The 16,911-nt window shown below is 37.3% G+C and overlaps 2 protein-coding genes across 6 annotated transcripts; both read left to right on the top strand.

Moving 5' to 3' along the window:
- Positions 1–216: 216 nt before the first annotated feature.
- LOC132107812 (uncharacterized) lies at positions 217–10,446 on the top strand. 4 transcript variants are annotated; one of them, XM_059514050.1, is made up of 13 exons: positions 217–475; positions 1,074–1,116; positions 1,221–1,341; positions 2,284–2,483; positions 2,694–3,715; positions 3,794–3,946; positions 5,209–5,283; positions 5,383–5,499; positions 7,402–7,551; positions 7,788–7,955; positions 8,069–8,260; positions 9,057–9,248; positions 9,338–10,446. In XM_059514050.1, the coding sequence occupies exons 4-13, from the start codon at positions 2,309–2,311 to the stop codon at positions 9,440–9,442; spliced, it is 2,349 nt and encodes a 782-aa protein (XP_059370033.1). In that variant the 5' UTR covers positions 217–475; positions 1,074–1,116; positions 1,221–1,341; positions 2,284–2,308; the 3' UTR covers positions 9,443–10,446. The 4 variants fall into 4 exon arrangements, with proteins under 4 accessions (XP_059370033.1, XP_059370032.1, XP_059370035.1 ...); XM_059514049.1 differs by having other exon boundaries at positions 219–475; positions 2,289–2,483; XM_059514052.1 differs by having other exon boundaries at positions 219–475; positions 1,074–1,120; positions 2,289–2,483.
- Positions 10,447–11,187: 741 nt separating this feature from the next.
- On the top strand, positions 11,188–16,143 carry LOC132107814 (coiled-coil domain-containing protein 105-like). Of its 2 annotated transcripts, none has more exons than XM_059514053.1 (8): positions 11,188–11,552; positions 12,616–12,891; positions 13,018–13,122; positions 13,666–13,822; positions 13,943–14,109; positions 14,808–14,903; positions 15,099–15,212; positions 15,911–16,143. In XM_059514053.1, the coding sequence occupies exons 1-8, from the start codon at positions 11,259–11,261 to the stop codon at positions 16,094–16,096; spliced, it is 1,395 nt and encodes a 464-aa protein (XP_059370036.1). In that variant the 5' UTR covers positions 11,188–11,258; the 3' UTR covers positions 16,097–16,143. The 2 variants fall into 2 exon arrangements, with proteins under 2 accessions (XP_059370036.1, XP_059370037.1); XM_059514054.1 differs by having other exon boundaries at positions 11,359–11,547.
- The last annotated feature ends 768 nt before the right edge of the window (positions 16,144–16,911 follow it).

Genomic DNA, 16,911 nt, shown 5'->3' with positions numbered 1-16,911 from the left:
AGGAAAGTTATTCTGTCCTGCCACCACAGATAATCCAAGTCTAATGTTCAGTTTTAACAAATGAAATTATAAAATAAATTAATAAATTGTTATATAAAATGCAAAAAATTGTTTGTCTGGGGCTATACAACTTATTATTAATTATTACAATTAATGGCAAAATCGAATGTTTGGAAATGTAACTCTCCTGACACACATAGAAATAACTGACTTAAAGCAATAGAAATAGAACATAGAAATAACTGATTTAAAGTCATTTTCTTAGCAGGTGGAAATACTAGTGTTATAATATTTTATAACACATATTACCATATGCTCATGACTGTGCGAACCGCTGGAGTGCGCCACGCGGCTGCGCGCTGAAACAGGTATTTATGATTACGTCAGCAAGGTAGAGCGGCGCGCGGCGGCTGCCACTCTGGTTAGGACGCACGAGAGCTTCTTCTCGAGACCTGAAGACACTTCCTGAGCTTCGGTAAGCGACTTTATCTGTCCATTTTTGATTGTAATGTGATATTTTCGTTTCTCGTAACTTATCGGGTCAGTATACGGCTGTGTTAAAGAGTTGTTTGGTCTATCGTATCATGTTTTGTCCTCTGCAGGGTCAATCTGACATTCCGGGAGTCAAAAGTCAGTTTCGCGTGGGTTTATATCAGCGGCAGTTTTAAGCGCTGTGATAGTGGTTTAAAATCATTTTTCACTGAGCACACGGAGATCAAAACCGAGAGTTGCTGTGATTAGTCATCGTATGGAAAGTTCTCTGCCAACGCGTCACTTATTTGCATAATTTATTTGAGTTTTTAAGCTCCTGCTTTAAAGAGCCCCTGCTAGTTTTTCATAGATCTGATTGAAAGAGTAGTCAGCCAAACAAAGACAATTCCTTCACCATTAATTTACCTGATGTTGATCCAGACGTGCAAGGCTTGTAAGGAACAGAAGCGATGTTAGCCAGACTGACAGCTTCAGTCACCATTCACTTTTATTGTATGGGGAAAAATTGCAACGAAAGTAAATGGTGACTGGCTGTCAGTCACTTAGTTTACTTGTGTTTGACATTTCCTTTTGTTTTCCAGGTAAAACAGCAAGTTATACAGGGTTAGAACAACATTAAACATTGTGAGTAAATGATTACATACATTTTTGGCCGAACTATGCTAGCGTGGTGTCCACTTAAAGTCTTCAATAAATACATCAATTTTGTTTTATACATGTGTTTATAGAGCTCAAGGCCGATGTGTCCATCCCGTGTTAACACTGAGACTGTCAGTAGGGGAGAGTGAGCTGTCCACTGGATCCACCCCAACCAAAGGACAACAGAGAACTACTCATAGATTTACACAGGTGTGTGTGTGTGTGTGTCTATATATATATATATATATATATATATATATATATATATATATATATATATATATATATATATATATATATATATACACTCAGTACAGACCAAAAGTTTGGACACATCTTTCAAAGAGTTTTCTTTATTTTCATGACTATGAAAATTGTAGATTCACACTGAAGGCATCAAAACTATGAATTAACACATGTGGAATTATATATGGAATTATATACATAACAAAAAAGTGTGTAACTGAAAATATGTCATATTCTAGGTTCTTCAAAGTAGCCACCTTTTGCTTTGATTACTGCTTTGCACACTCTTGGCATTCTCTTGATGAGCTTCAAGAGGTAGTCACCTGAAATGGTCTTCCAACAGTCTTGAAGGAGTTCCCCGAGAGATGCTTAGCACTTGTTGGCCCTTTTGCCTTCTGTCTGCGGTCCAGCTCACCCCTAAACCATCTCGATTGGGTTCAGGTCCGGTGACTGTGGAGGCCAGGTCATCTGGCGCAGCACCCCATCACCCTCCCTCTTGGTCAAATAACCCTTGATGCCTTCAGTGTGACTCTACAATTTTCATAGTCATGAAAATAAAGAAAACTCTTTGAATGAGAAGGTGTGTCCAAACTTTTGGTCTGTACTGTGTATATATATATATATATATATACACACACACAATGTGTGTGTGTTGATATATACATACTTTGTAAACAAACTTTTATTTTGGATGCGATTTAATTGTTTGACAGCATATATATATTTATATGTATAATATTAGTTCTAAAAGCTCCTCAGATGCCAGTATCATTCTATATACTTTTTTGAAACACTCATTGACAATTTTCGAATAATATTTTGAGAATTCTTTTTTTTTTTTTTTAGAGATTGCTTGTATTATTTTTTTATTGAATTATTTATCTATTGTATTATTATTATTGTTATTATAGGGCACCTGCTGCACCTGTTTATGATGACTACTCGAGGTAAAAGTGAAGGATGCCGGATCTGTGGGAGTGACCTGCAAGGTAACCAGCGGCGATGGCTGTATGCAGGTCAGAACAGAAAGGGCACACAACCTCAGACGCCGACAGACTTTTCTAGCAAGGGAAGCTTGCCCAGATCGGCACAGAGCAGCCCATGGGGTATGACCTGCAGAGAACATGTCTAATTACATTACATTTGCTATTTCTGTATACATTTAAAAATAAAACAGAGAATAAAAAAATTTAAATTTCTGCATAATTTTAATTACTGAAGCAATTAATGTGCTGTGTAGGTTTTAACATTCCATATTATGGCATGTTCGATTATAATTAACGAATACATGGTTTTTTAAAATATTTTATTTGTAGGCAGCACTTTATCGCTCAGCTCTTCCCGTTCGCTCTCGAAGTCTCGTGGCCTGCTCACCCCCACGAAAGGAATCGACCTGCTCTGTGTGCTGACACATATATTAGAGCAGCCTGTACCACGTGGGAGCGGTCAGGGGGAGTTTGTATGCGGCAAGTGTGTGTCCGTTCTGGAGCGAGTTTTCAAGTTTGACACTGTCATCGCCCGAGTCCGAGTGCTGTCGAGCGAGAGACTCCAGAAACTCACTCAGGAACGGGACAAGATCAGGCGATGGGTGCGAAGCATGTACGATCAACACCACCCATCTACCTCCAGGAGAAATGGAAGTTCCAGTGAGGATGAAAGGGACCAGAAGGATTCAGTTGGGGAAGGATACAGAGAAATGCTGAGGGACAACATGGCCCTCTCTGAGTATGAATGGTGGTCTGAGAAAGCAGAGTCCTGTCCGTATTATAGGACAACAGGGAAGAGGTGCCAGAAAGGCAAGCTGTGTGAGTGTTGCGACTCCTTGAGGGTGTCCGACTCGGACTACGAATCTGTTTGTGGGATTCCACGTCACTTGCCCGATCAAGCCTTCACATCATTGGGCCTCTCTCGAGAAAAATCCTGCAGCATGCCTCTCCATTGGTCAAAAACGGCGTCTGTCAGATCCAGCCCCGCCTCTCTGTCTGGTTCCTGTCATTCTTTGCGATCTCGATCCCGCACTACCTCCGTTCACTCGCTGCACTCTTTAGACGGCAATCTGTTTGATTGGCCAGAAGAGCATTCAGCCATTATAGACACTGTTTTCAAAGAGTTAAGGAGGATTGAAGGAAAGCCAGTGAGGTCACCTGCTGGAAGTCGCATTCCTGTGTTGCACAGAGGGGACGTGCAGAATGAAAAGGATGAGGTGGGACTGAAGGCGGGGTTAGTAAAGGTCCTGAATTTTGAAGATGGTGACAACGGGACGGAGGATGAGTTTGAAGAAGAAAACGATGACATCATGACCGAGCTAAAAGATGACTTTATGCCATTGCAAAGAGAGGTGAGGACTGTCTGACAGTTCTAGATGCTTCACCCTGATTCTTTTTACTTTTTAGTTCATTTTTACCTCTCTTTTTAGGCATCCGGAGGTAAGATGCATCATGCTGTGAAGCAGTTGCGTGAACAGCTCGTTCAAGCTCAGGCTCGCATCAGAACTCTGGAGGCACAGCTTAGGGACACCAACAAACCAACAATCGATGCTCCTGCCAAGCAGTTGAAGTTTCCGCAAGTGGTAAGTAATACGAGGCCGGGATAATTAAGTTAAATGGCATGGGTGTTTCATGCGATCGTGTGTGCTGTGTTTAAAAGGCTTAGCACAGCACATCTGAGGCACACCCTCTCCTTATCTTTTTGTTGACTTTTGGCAAATGATTCCTTATATAGGGTATATTGCAGAAGGTGTGTGGATGTTTTTAAAAAGATAGTGTTTGGGTTTGCCCATGTAGAGAGGTGTACGTTATATATACACCCACACACATACTGTACATGCGCACACACACACCTCTTTCAGGAATCTTCCCAGACCAGAGGAGTTTGCCCTAGGCTTTCTTTCATAACAGGCTTCTCAGCTACTGCGTTTTGATGTAATTTTCTCTCTTTCAGTCTTCATTGTGCATTATTTTCAGCTAAATACACAAATTTATTAGTGCTGTCAAACGATTTAGTTTATATACTGTGTATATTTATATTGTGTGTGTGTGTGTGTGTGTGTATAAGAAACACACATGCATGTATATATTTAAGAAAAATATTATTTATAAATATAAATTATATGGATATAAATGTATACATGTAAATATTTTCCAAATATATGCTGTGTGTATTTGTATATACATAATATATACACTGTACTCACACATATAATTATGTAAACAAAAACTTTCATTTTGGATGTGATTGGATGTGAAACATTTGACAGAATTAAAATACATGAAGTATGAATTTATACAATGGCCTGATCATGTGTTTAGACATTTAAGTCACAATTAATGTTTGTATTCCATTGCATTAAATAGCAAAAAATCTGTTACATTTATTTAGAAAATAATACTGCATAGAAGTTTTGGAAAACACAAAATAAGACAACATAATTTAAAAAGACAACTAGGGAAGACATATTATCAGTAATTTAGATCGTTAATGAATTTGATGTGTTGTTATATAATGCAATGTGCTCTACTGCTGTTACATAAAGTGTGATTTTAAGTATCCAAATATTTTGTGGCCACTGTACATAACTTCCTTCTTATGATCTACCTTAATTCAGCATTTTACAGAGTGCTGTAATTTCATAGCACTGGTGCATGCTGGGTAGGAGCTTTTGAATGCTTGCTCGCTAGTGTGAGCTGATAGCAGTTATATGACACTAGTGGAATGCAGTCATAAGGAGTCACAATGCCATGGACTGTCCCTCAGGCATGACATGGAGTCATTTTGCTGGGAATGATGCCTGTTTGTGAGACTAACACCTATCTGATCTGTTTTGCCACACAGACCAGTCTGAAGAATAAAAATGACCTCATAGAGAGTCTCAGCCAATCGCTGCACAGCAGAGAGAATGTAATCCAGGTGAGTACTGAATTGATGAACTCATTACAGATTCAAGATTAAAACAGATTGTGTGGAGGTCACAGATGTGTCAGTGACTGTGTGCTCTCCTCTCTTCAGGAATGTGTGACTTTGATCCAGAAGCTGTGTGCTGAGCACGGGCTGGAATCACAGGACACTGACAAACTCCTCAAAAAACTGGCCAGTGCAGTTACTGATACACGCACTGAACGTGAGGTGAGGTCTGACTGAGAGTTTTGAAGTGAAGACTGCTCAGACTTCTGTTGTTCCTAAATTGAGATCATTATAATTAATTACTATAGACTAATCATCTGATAATATAATGAAATTGCACCATTATTTAGAAGTGAATGAAAGCATTATTTAGTCACTTTGTGACCTGTGATTTTCCTCTTGACAGCAATTTTATAATAAATGGAAGAAAATCTATATATATATTGTAGGTTTATACTGTGTGTGTGTGTATAGAAAGAGAGAAAGAATAAAACATTTTTGAAATAACTGCTGAAGATTCAGCTTTGCCATAAAAAAAAACAAATTACATTTGAAAATATTAAAATAGAAAGCTATTTAAATATTACTTTTTCTATATTTTTTTTGAGAATTTTTTTTTTTTTTTTTTTTTTTTTTACAGAGACATTTAAAAAATCTTACTGATCCCACATTATGTCGGTTTTATTCTAGTATCAACAATCTTCATTTTGATCAGTTTTAATATATTCTCTGGTGTTTTGACTCTTACAAGCATAGCACAAGTACACAGACAGTACACAATAAAGCTCTGGCTAACACACACAGTCAGTGTGAGTTTTGGCCGGGTCACTGTGTTGGGTAATTAACTTGAGTACAAGAGCACTTGTGTGTATGCTTGGTCCAGGTAACACTAGGGATGGGTACTGAAACCCGGTATTAAACTGGCCCCTGGGCTAAATTATGAAAGACCGTAGTATCAATAAGATCTGACGTTATCGGTTCTGGTTTCGGTACTGGAGGGAAAAAAATTAATGTACTATGTATTTTTGCTTAATAATGTTATCGTGCACATTTTATCTCACCAAACATTTCTAATGTGCGATCATATTAAGACGTTTTTCTGTGAGATCTTTCATGCACGCCGCGGAGGCTGTCTGTCAGTCACACACACACCACAACGAGCGCGGCGCACGCACAGACATAACAGTATGAAAACTCCCGCTTAAAAATAAAGACACACACGCATAAGGGGCCGTTCACATATCGCGTCTTTTGCGCGCTCAAGTTCACTATTTCCAATGTAGGCGCGTGGTATGCGCGCTCATAATGGAAGCAATGCGGTCGTGACGCGCACGTTTTTTCCAGGCGCGTCCGCACTGCATCGAGGTAAAACATCTCAACTTTTCAGAATGCCGAAAGCGCACCGCAGTCCATGTAGCTTCTTCACCTTTTCCGTAACAATGTTGAAAGCTCAGCCAAGATGAAGGAACAGCTGATAGCTGTATGTGGATTTTTAAATTAATTTATTAGCAGAGCTACTGCAAGCAGTTTTTAGTGCTGCAAATCCATTTATCCTTTGCTGAAATTTCCGCGTCTTCATGGAGAGAGCAGGTCATGGTTGCTTAGCAATGGCAGACTCCTCAGGAGCGCAAGTGCCCGAAGGCTTTGGGAAAAAAATCAGAAAGCGGCTTGCCTAGCGTTTTTCACGCGTTTTTAGACGCGATATATGAACGGCCCCTTACAGTATGAAAACTCCCGCTTAATACAAAGAGTGACGATGGCGGAGACCGTAAAACGTTCCAAAGTGTGGTTATACTTCACTAGAGTTGATGCAGACAACGCTGGTTGTCATAAGAGCAACAAAAATTTAGCATGTAAGGGCGGAAACACAAGCAATCTGTCAAAGCATCTTTCAAAAGTGCATTATGTGCAGACAGAGAAATGCAAAATTTTTGACTGCCTAACACAACACAAAGTAACACAACACAAAGTACCGATAAGAATACCGTTAAAGTACTGGACCGTTAAGCAGTATCGGTAAGAGTAGTAACACCGTTAAAATCTCAACGATACCCATCCCTAGGTAAAACTGGAAGCACATTATTCCATAGTGCTTATAATTTTCTGTGTTAATGTTTTAATCAGGCAGTCCTGGAGGCCGAGCTGTCTGAGGCGAGCGAGAGAGAAAAAGCCTTGGAGAAACAGCTGCAGGCTATGAGAGACGCAGGTAGAGAGCGAGACCGAGACATCATCACACTCAACACTGTGCTCCAGTGTAACCAGGATGTTATTAACGTGAGTCAAACAAACAGAGCACTTATTCAATGGTACACACATACTGTTTACTTAATCACTTGGTTAGTAACTGCTGCTGTTATCCATGAGTGCTATTCACTGGAGACTGAATCAGGCATTGATGACTCTTTTAGAGAAAACCAGGTTCTCAAAGTGCAGTGGGTTTTAGTGTCCTGGTTATTTAGTCTGGAACTCTGTGAGGTAAAAATCAGTCAATGTTTTGTATCTTCAAATAGCACCTGCGTGTAGAGCTTGCGGAGCGGAATCAAACCCAACAGGAGATGATGAAAGAATGGGAAGTGTGGAAAGAGAGAGATTCAGCTCTGACTGCACTGGTGAAGGAAAACAAAGACTATATTTCCCAGCTAAAGGAGGCGCTGGAGAGTTCACGCCAAGATGTGCAGGTAGACATGGCGTTATCTTCCGCTCGCTGTCTGATTTGACTTCTCTTGCAAAGTGCTGTTGATTTAGTTAATGGATAATTTCCAGTAGTTAACTATTAACATTTTGCCCATAGGCACTGTCAGACTCACTGATTGCACGGGGATTGGAAGGGGGCGGAGCTGAGGCTGGATTAGTCAATCAGCTGCGAGAGAAAGAAGCACTGCTGGCAGTGAGCTTCAGAGATAGAGAGGAGCTCAGTGCCTCCATGCTGCAGGAAATCTCAAGACTCTGCTCGGCCTTAACCCACACTGAAAGCATCATACTGGTAACGTCTGACTAAATCATAACTTTAATTTCCCATTGTGGCTCTTTCAAAAAGGTTAACTCATTGCCAATCAATTTTAATGTTCTGAATATCTCAAAAATCTGAAAATCTGAATCTAATAAAATGTGCTCCATTAATTTAGCCATTTTATGGTGCAACAGGTGGTGCCACCTGGTGGTGTGTACAGACATTGCTCTGGGCAATAACAGTTGCTAGTGGTGCACCAATAATTTTTTTTACTGCAAGTAAAGCGCTTCAAAACCAAATTTATTATGTATTATTTTCATTATAAAATTGGCAGATTTTGAAAGCCTAGACTTGGTTTCCTATCAAAAGTAAGAAAGCATAAACTTATTGCAATTACAGGATAGTAGGTGTGCTACAAATTATGTTTAGTGAAGTTTTGTTCGCTCATCGACTGAACATCAACAGCATTTACTATTAGCCATGTTCAGACAGTCAGCAAAAAAAAAAACGCATATCCAGACTTTATCCAGATAGTTTTTTGGAAGTCAAATCACATTTTGGAGGTGGTCTGATTTGCCTGCAGTCTCTGAACATAGCCTTAAAAAAAAAAAAAAAAAAAGTCTTTAAAAATGAGAAATAATTTTTGGCCAATCCAAACTTAAATTAGTTTGATTATTTTTGGTTGCTGAAATTTCAATGCATCACTTTTAATAAATATTTTATCATATGAACATATAAAGCATGACTTAAAAGAGCTAAATTTCTAAACCAGTGAGCTCTCAAGATCTGGTTTGTACGTTTCCATCAACCTGCCTCCATGTTCTTTTAGGACCAAAGAGAGAATCACAAACAAGCCATCACTGCACTATCAGAGCAACTCAAGAACACACTCAAGGAGCTGAGAGAGAAGACCAAGGAGAAAAAGGAGGCTGAACTAGGGTGGAAGAAGGAAAATAAGGAGAGAGCTTTTGAGGAAGGAAAACTAAGAGACAATCTTCAGAAGAGGGATAAACTCATAGAGGTAAATAACCCGTTTCTAAACTGCTACCAATGTAACACATCCTCCATGATCACAAATTACTAAAGTATTTTCTTGTTTACCCTTCATAGCAAGTTCTCCTGGAGTTAGAGGAGCGGGATGGTGTGTTAACAGAGCTACAGCAAAACATCTCTAACCAACTTGGACCCAGAACAGCCCTCAAACACACACTGTGAGTGTGTGATGAAACACATACTGTGGGTTTAATGATGTCATTTATGTAACATGTTAAAACATGTATACACTGAATTTCATAAGTGCTCAGTATATTGTTAATGGCACTACTTCCATTAAGTGCAATCTTTTCATTTCCCAAAAATGAGAATCTAAAGCAATGGTTCAGAAAGTTCAATTCTGTTCAATTCTTATGGTGATTCTCTAGTTGTAAAACCAAAAGGAATTCAAGACAGGCCAAGTGTATTTAAGTTGTGAATAGTGCCATTTGCAATTTCTGCCAGATTCAAAACTGAACTTTTGAGAAACCGTATATTATTAAATGTTGTTTTTTTTATTTATTTTTTTATATATCAATTTATGACCTGGCCATTACAGGTACACAGCTGTAAAAAGTTCTTAATATGTCCCACACTTCCAGATTGTGGTTCACATATTTACATAGTTACACATGTGTCTTTTCTAAACCTGCTTTGGTTATTAGTAATTATTTTTCCATATTCCCACAATCCCTGTTGCCATTATTATTACTAAATGTCTAAATTGTTTTATTAATTATAAGTGGATATGTTGAATACTGCTTTACTTGTTATTATTTGATTTGTCTTTTCCCAATGTGATTTTCCATGTGATCTTATATTTGTTCTGTATTTATGGATGTTTTCTCATGTTGATTTGTTTTTGAGATGCCATTATAGTCCCGACTGGGATGTGCTATCTTCATTCCAGTGTAGAGAAAACGTTTGCACAACAGAAGGATTTAAAGGCTCTTTGCAAAGCACATCTTTTAATCGGTTTATTTTATTTGGGTACGCTGGAATCCCCACAACTTGGTGCATACCTCATAAATCACATTTAAAATGAAGCCTCAAGTTTGTGTGGGTTTTCTTTTATGTCTTAAATATTAATGGTTCTTTCTTGAGAACTTAGGGGTATAAGTGACAATAAAACCTCTATGTGAAAAAATCTATATGACTGTACTTTTGTGTGATCATTGTTTGGAGTTTTTATGGATGACCTCATCATATATTAAATATAAGGGATTTTTAGGGACTCTTTTAGGGAAAAGTCATGCAAATATCTATAGTCAAAACATTTTTCTAGATATGCTTGTTGATAATATAAATTGTGTATGTGTGTGTATATAGGCACAATTTTAGTATGTATAGTTATAATACACCATTTAAAAAAATATACAAATATTTTGATCAAAGGCTGGGGTAATTCAGTGGATTGTAAATATTACACTTAAATATGTTTTAATAAAAAGAACACTTAGTAGTGTTACAGTGTTAAATTATAGTTGTTGTTTTTTTGTTGTTGTAATTATTATTTACATTTAGTCATTTAGCAGACGCTTTTATCCAAAGCTATTTACAAATGAGGACAATGGGAGCAATCAAAATCAACAAAAGCGCAAAGATATGCAAGTACTTTCTATTGCGGGAAGCAATCTCTCCACTGTCCTCTCAAAATAAAAAGGCACACAAGTCCATAAACATAATAAAATAACTGACGTCTAATCAAATCTTATTTTCTGTTAATAATTCATATAGTGTGCCAGACTTATTTAGGGCGTCTCTGTTGGACATCACAGCACACGATCCGTTTTCAACATGTAACAGGATCTCCACTGATTGAGTTGCAGTGTGAATGGAGCTCCATTGACGCTCGTTCATTAGTGCGTCTCGCGTTACCCAATCAGAGCTCTGTGCGCGTCGGAGACAGTTGCGTTGGAGACTTTTAAACCCAAACACTTTGTGGAGTTATTCGGATTGTTCCACTGGTGGTGAATTCAAGTAACGTTAGTTGAGTACCATGATCGTGAAGCGGTCGGTCCAGTGCGCTCCTCCCCCTGCTGTGGTAGTAGGATCTAAAGGCTGGAGGGATGCGACTGTTCGCTCGATTCTGCGCGCCGACGATATTCTGCGTCAAACTTACGCAGATCAACTGCACTCATCTACCCGTTACCGCAGCCACAGCGTGGGGACTTTTACCTCCAGACTTCCTCAGTTAACAGCTTACAGTGTGAACAGCAGCGTCGATCAGGAGCACAATGAGAGTGACTCGGAAAAGAAAGAGGAATTCCGACTTAAATCCATTGGAAGTACGGTAATGTACCTCAGAAGTTGAAACGGTGGTTGATTTATTACAATACAAATTAAGCAGTGATAGTCCCGGTCCTGGTTTCTGATTGGTCAAGGCAGCGTTGCGTCTTCATGACGTAGTGCGCACCACTAATTAAGTTGACTTGAAAAGGTCAATTTACTGATATTCTACTTAAGCTTATTATTATTATTATTATTATTATTATTATGTAACGAGCAGCTATTGGTAGCCAGTGCAAATTGATAAACAAATGACTTAAAATATTGATGTGCGCATGCGCAGTAAGCCCTGGTAGGACAATGACAGGGAGGATAAAATGACTTCGGCCCACAAGAAATGTAGTATTTACTTCTAAAGCGTTTGTTTTTGATCGCAAAACGTTTGAAAATTGTAGATTCACTCTGAAGGCATCAAAACTATGAATTAACACATGTGGAATTATAAATGGAATTATATACATAACATACATACATAACATCTGGCGCAGCACCCCATCACTCTCCTTCTTGGTCAAATAGTCCTTGATGCCTTCAGTGTGACTCTACAATTTTCATAGTCATGAAAATAAAGAAAACTCTTTGAATGAGAAGGTGTGTCCAAACTTTTGGTCTGTAATATATATATATATATATATATATATATATATATATATATATATATATATAGAGAGAGAGAGAGAGAGAGAGAGAGAGAGAGAGAGAGAGAGAGAGAGAGAGAGAGAGAGAGAGAGAGAGAGAGAGAGAGAGAGAGAGAGAGAGAGAGAGAGAGAGAGAGAGAGAGAGAGAGAGAGAGAGAGAGAGAGAGAGAGAGATAGATAGATAGATAGATAGATAGATAGATAGATAGATAGATAGATAGTTGTTTTAAATTATAATAATATTTTATAGTATAACTGTTTCTACAGTATTTTTTTATTATCAAATAAATGCAGTATTGATGAGCATAATATAAATAATTTAAAAAACATTAAAACATTTATGAAAATTAACATGATAAGACTAGAATTAGAAATAAAGTCCAACAGAATATTTCTACAATATGATAAAATGATGTGTTTCTTTCATAGCCCACTCCAGGAATCATGAGCGGGCCATTCCCCGCACCGGCTCTGCGTGATCAGAGTGCAGTGGTCAGCACCGGTATGACGGGTGAATATATGCGGGGTGTGAGAGAGGTGGAAGGTCGCCTGCGCAGACAAGCAGGCAGGGTCACACAGGAGGAAACCCGGGTGGAGCATCAGAGGGAACAACTGGAAAAATTGCTCCGCAGTCTTAGGAGAGCATTGCTGGTCAATCAGCAGAGTGCAGATGGCAGAAAGTTTCGACCGCCCACCACAGAAACAGTGAGTATCTACAGTATTAATAACTGAAAATTACCACATAAGAAGTTAAAGAGATCAAATGTGGACTAAAATAATTTAAATATCCTTGAGTGCAAAATCACAGATTCCACTATATGTTTTGTCAAGCTACGGGATGGAGCCGATGATCTTCTACGCAGTGAACGAAGAGGTCTGAATGTACTTAAACAAGAACTGGAGAGCATGTTGAAAAAGACCATAACTCAACAACAGGTGAAAAAATAGATATATGAAAATATAGCTAATTCCTATAAATAAATTAAAATTCACACGAAATAGGAGGCCATTGTTTTGTTTTTATAAAAAACTATCTAGTCTTAAAATAAATGACATAATCTAAACTTTCAAAATACTAATCTGCACATTTTCTGTTTTCAACACGCCAAATGTTTTTAAGCACCAAATTATAATAATAGAATGATTTCTGAAGGATCATGTGACACTAAAAATTCAAATTTACCATCTCAGGAATAAATTACATTTTATAAATATACAAATAGAAAACAATTATTTTAAATTGTAAAAATATTTCACAATATTTCTGTTTTTATTGTACTTTTGATCAAATAAATGCAGCTTAGGGGAGCATAAGAGACTTATTTCAAAAACAATCTTAACAACCCAAACTTTTGAATAAGTAGACATATTTTGCTTAAGCGAATGAGTTGAACTTACATGTTCCGGATAATTAAATTGTTTCACCAGGACTGAAGAAAAGAATATGCTATATTCTGTTCATTTGATTTTTATTTTGAGGTTTTGGCTGAGAGCAGTAAGCAGTTGTTGGACTGTGCCTTTGAGAGATCTATAGTAACAGAGCTGCTTCCCCAGCATGGCTCACTCTCAGCGGGTGTGAAAATGTACCCTTCTCCCCTCTCACTGAAACCTGACCCAACTGGACCGTTTACTCCAGGTACCCTGGGCCACATTGATCTTCAAGTCTCTAACCCTTCCCTTGTCTCTTTGTCACCCAAGTTTGCATGCAGACAGTGAACGAATGTTGGTACCTAATTTCACTCTGTCTGTCATTAAGAGTGCAAACAGGCTTTGGATTCTTCATCAGCAGTACTACGTCAATCTCAGCAGCTCAGAAAGAACATTTCACAAGTCATGAGTGACGTCATCAGAAAGCAAACAGATATGCACCGTTCAGCCAGTGAGGCCCTGCTGAAGAAAATCACAGAAACTATCAACCTAGAGGTGTGTGACTAAAGTACAGAATGGAATGAAACGCTGAATTATGATTTATTGGCCAGACTGATTTCTGCCGAATAAAACTGAATACATAATATAAAAAAAAATCAGTTCTCTTGACTTGTCACTGTTTCCACAAAAATATTAAACTGCTCAATCCTTTTCAACATTTATAAGAAATGTTTCTCAAGTGCTAAATCAGCATATAAGAATGATTTCTGAAGGATCATTTGACACTGAAGACTAAAGTAATGGCTGCTGAAAATTTAGCTTTGCCATAATAAATAAATTACCGGTACATTTTTTAATGTATTCAAATAGGGGAAAAAAACGTATTTTAAATTGTGTTTTTACTTTTTTATTTACTTTAAATACATATGCAAAAGACAGGGAGTATGTATAATTTAATTTAATTTAATATATTTATAATATAATAATTTAATTTAAATGGTGGACATTAAAAGGTGTGGATTTGCAGAACCTTTCAATTAATATTGAAAAGAGCAGAAATAAATGGAAATGGAAGGAAATACTAAATATTTTGCAGACATAATTACAAACAGTACATTTGGTCTGTTCCTGCTTTGTATTTGAGGAGTTAAATGTGAATTTGATTTAAGGTATTTAAATGTTTTGGACTAGTTTACTGTAAATATCATACTCAATACTGTCATGTAAATATACTTTTTCTTATTCTTCATCAGCAACATCTGACACTGAGCTCCGCTGCCACGAGACAGGCCATTTACCGCAAACAGAGACAGATGCAGTGTGCTGGCTACAGTCTTGGCAGAGCTATGGTATGTTTTTATTTATAGACAGTGGTACTAATTTACTACCAAAGTGACTTCCAAGTGCATATACATACTGAAGTTGTGAACCCTTTGCCCACTAAAATTCATGTGCTACTAAAATCCTTCACTCTGAATAATATTTCCATTCTTTTCATGACTTTTTGACTCACTGATTGATGCAGATGAATTCCTTCGTTGCAGGGCCCAGTCAGCAGTGCTGATCTTTTTTGTCGTGAGAGATTGAGCAGGCCTATGACTCAGCTGTATGGGCGGCATTCAAGTTTTGGGCTTCCAGAATCCGACCTCCTAACACAGGTCAGAGCATTGGATGTCATCTAAAGATCTGTCAGTCATAAAGTGTAATACTTCCTAATCTTTGGTTCCTAGGCTGATTCAAAATATATTTTTGCATATGCAGTAAAAGTTAAATCAAATTCAGTATAATTCTTTATAAAATTTAAACCATCATGTAAGGCATAGAGTGCATCAAATTTTTAAAACGTGAAAAAGATATAAAATCTACACTTTATTGTAAAAAATAAAATAAAATTGTGTTCAGTAAGAATGTTATGTTTTTGAAAGAAATCTCTAATGTTCCATGTCTGAGTAATGAGTAAGTTAAAACAGTTTTATATTATATCATTTTTTTTTTTAAGTCCATTTATTTCTGTGATGACAAAGCAATATCTGATGCAACAATTATTCCAGGCTTCAGTGTCACATGATCCTTTAGAAATCATTCTAATATGCTGATTTGCTACTCAAGATTAATTTATTATTATTATCAGTTAAAAAGTCAAAAAAAAAAAAAAACAGCAACATTTACTTGAAATAGAACTTGTAATAACAAAAGTCTTTACTGTCACTTTTGGTCAGTTTAATGCATCCTGGTTGTGGAAAAATATTATTAAAAAAATAATAATAATAACGGACTGATCCCAAACCTCAGAACGGTAGTGTAGGCTGATCTAAATTAAGCACTATTAACACATACATTTCCCTCGTACTCTCAGGGCAGCACTATGCTCCGGAAACACCTGGAATCCTCAGGGAAAGAGATCGCAGAGTTGCAGGTCGCTCATCAGCAGCTGGAGGATGACAAGTATGGAAAGCGTGCCGCAGCCAGTGTGGACTCTGCTGTGATCAGGCTGCGGGGAAGACTCGTACGTCCCCAGGCTGTCCGGCCTGCAACCAGTTAAAACTAGTTTTAACATAAAGATGGTGCTTCACTTGATAAAGTTTGAAATCTGGGGTCTTTCTAATTATTATACAAAGTTACCATGTGGTGTTTTGCAAAATAAAACGTGTGACAGATGTGTGAATGTTTAAGATCAACAAACCAAATGACACTCCAGCATTATTCAGATACTGGTGGCATAATAATCAGATTTTATAATAATCACCAAAGCCTTAAATAAAGATTTATAGTGTGGTACAGTTCTGAAACACTTCACCATTAAGCAAAGTTGGAGTCATGATCATGGTCTTGAGACTACATAAACATGGTCCTGAGTCTGCGGTCCATTTCCACTGTACTCAAGGTGATGATTACTTTGACTCTGAAAAGCAAAATATACACTGTTTTCTCTATTTCAGCTCTTTAAATTGAACACCCTGGTTTCGGTCTTAAAGCATTAATCTTGTCTCCAACTCTGTCAGTAAAACTGCATTTTCTCTTTAACACAAAGGCACATAAAAACTTTAACACACACATGTATATCACTTCTCCTGTGATATGACAGAAGGTGAGATGCCTTGAAGATGATTTGAATTATTTTGAATGAGTCTTATATTTTTCTCTTCCTCTCTTTTAACGCTTTCTTCCCCTCTTCTTTCAATCTATTATTAAATTAATTATTAAATAATTTATATTAATTGATATAATTAAAATTATTAAGAATTTATTATTATCAATAATTATTTCATCAATAAATAATTACATTATTATTTAATTTAATAAAACATAAACTCATTTAATAATTTAATTAATTTGTTAATTATACGAATTGATTCA

Source organism: Carassius carassius, chromosome 28 (genome assembly GCF_963082965.1).
Source record: "Carassius carassius chromosome 28, fCarCar2.1, whole genome shotgun sequence".
In the NCBI taxonomy this organism is placed as follows: Eukaryota; Metazoa; Chordata; class Actinopteri; order Cypriniformes; family Cyprinidae; genus Carassius; species Carassius carassius.
The sequence above is the reverse complement of the archived record's forward strand: the minus strand, read 5'-3'. Positions and strand labels throughout refer to the sequence as shown.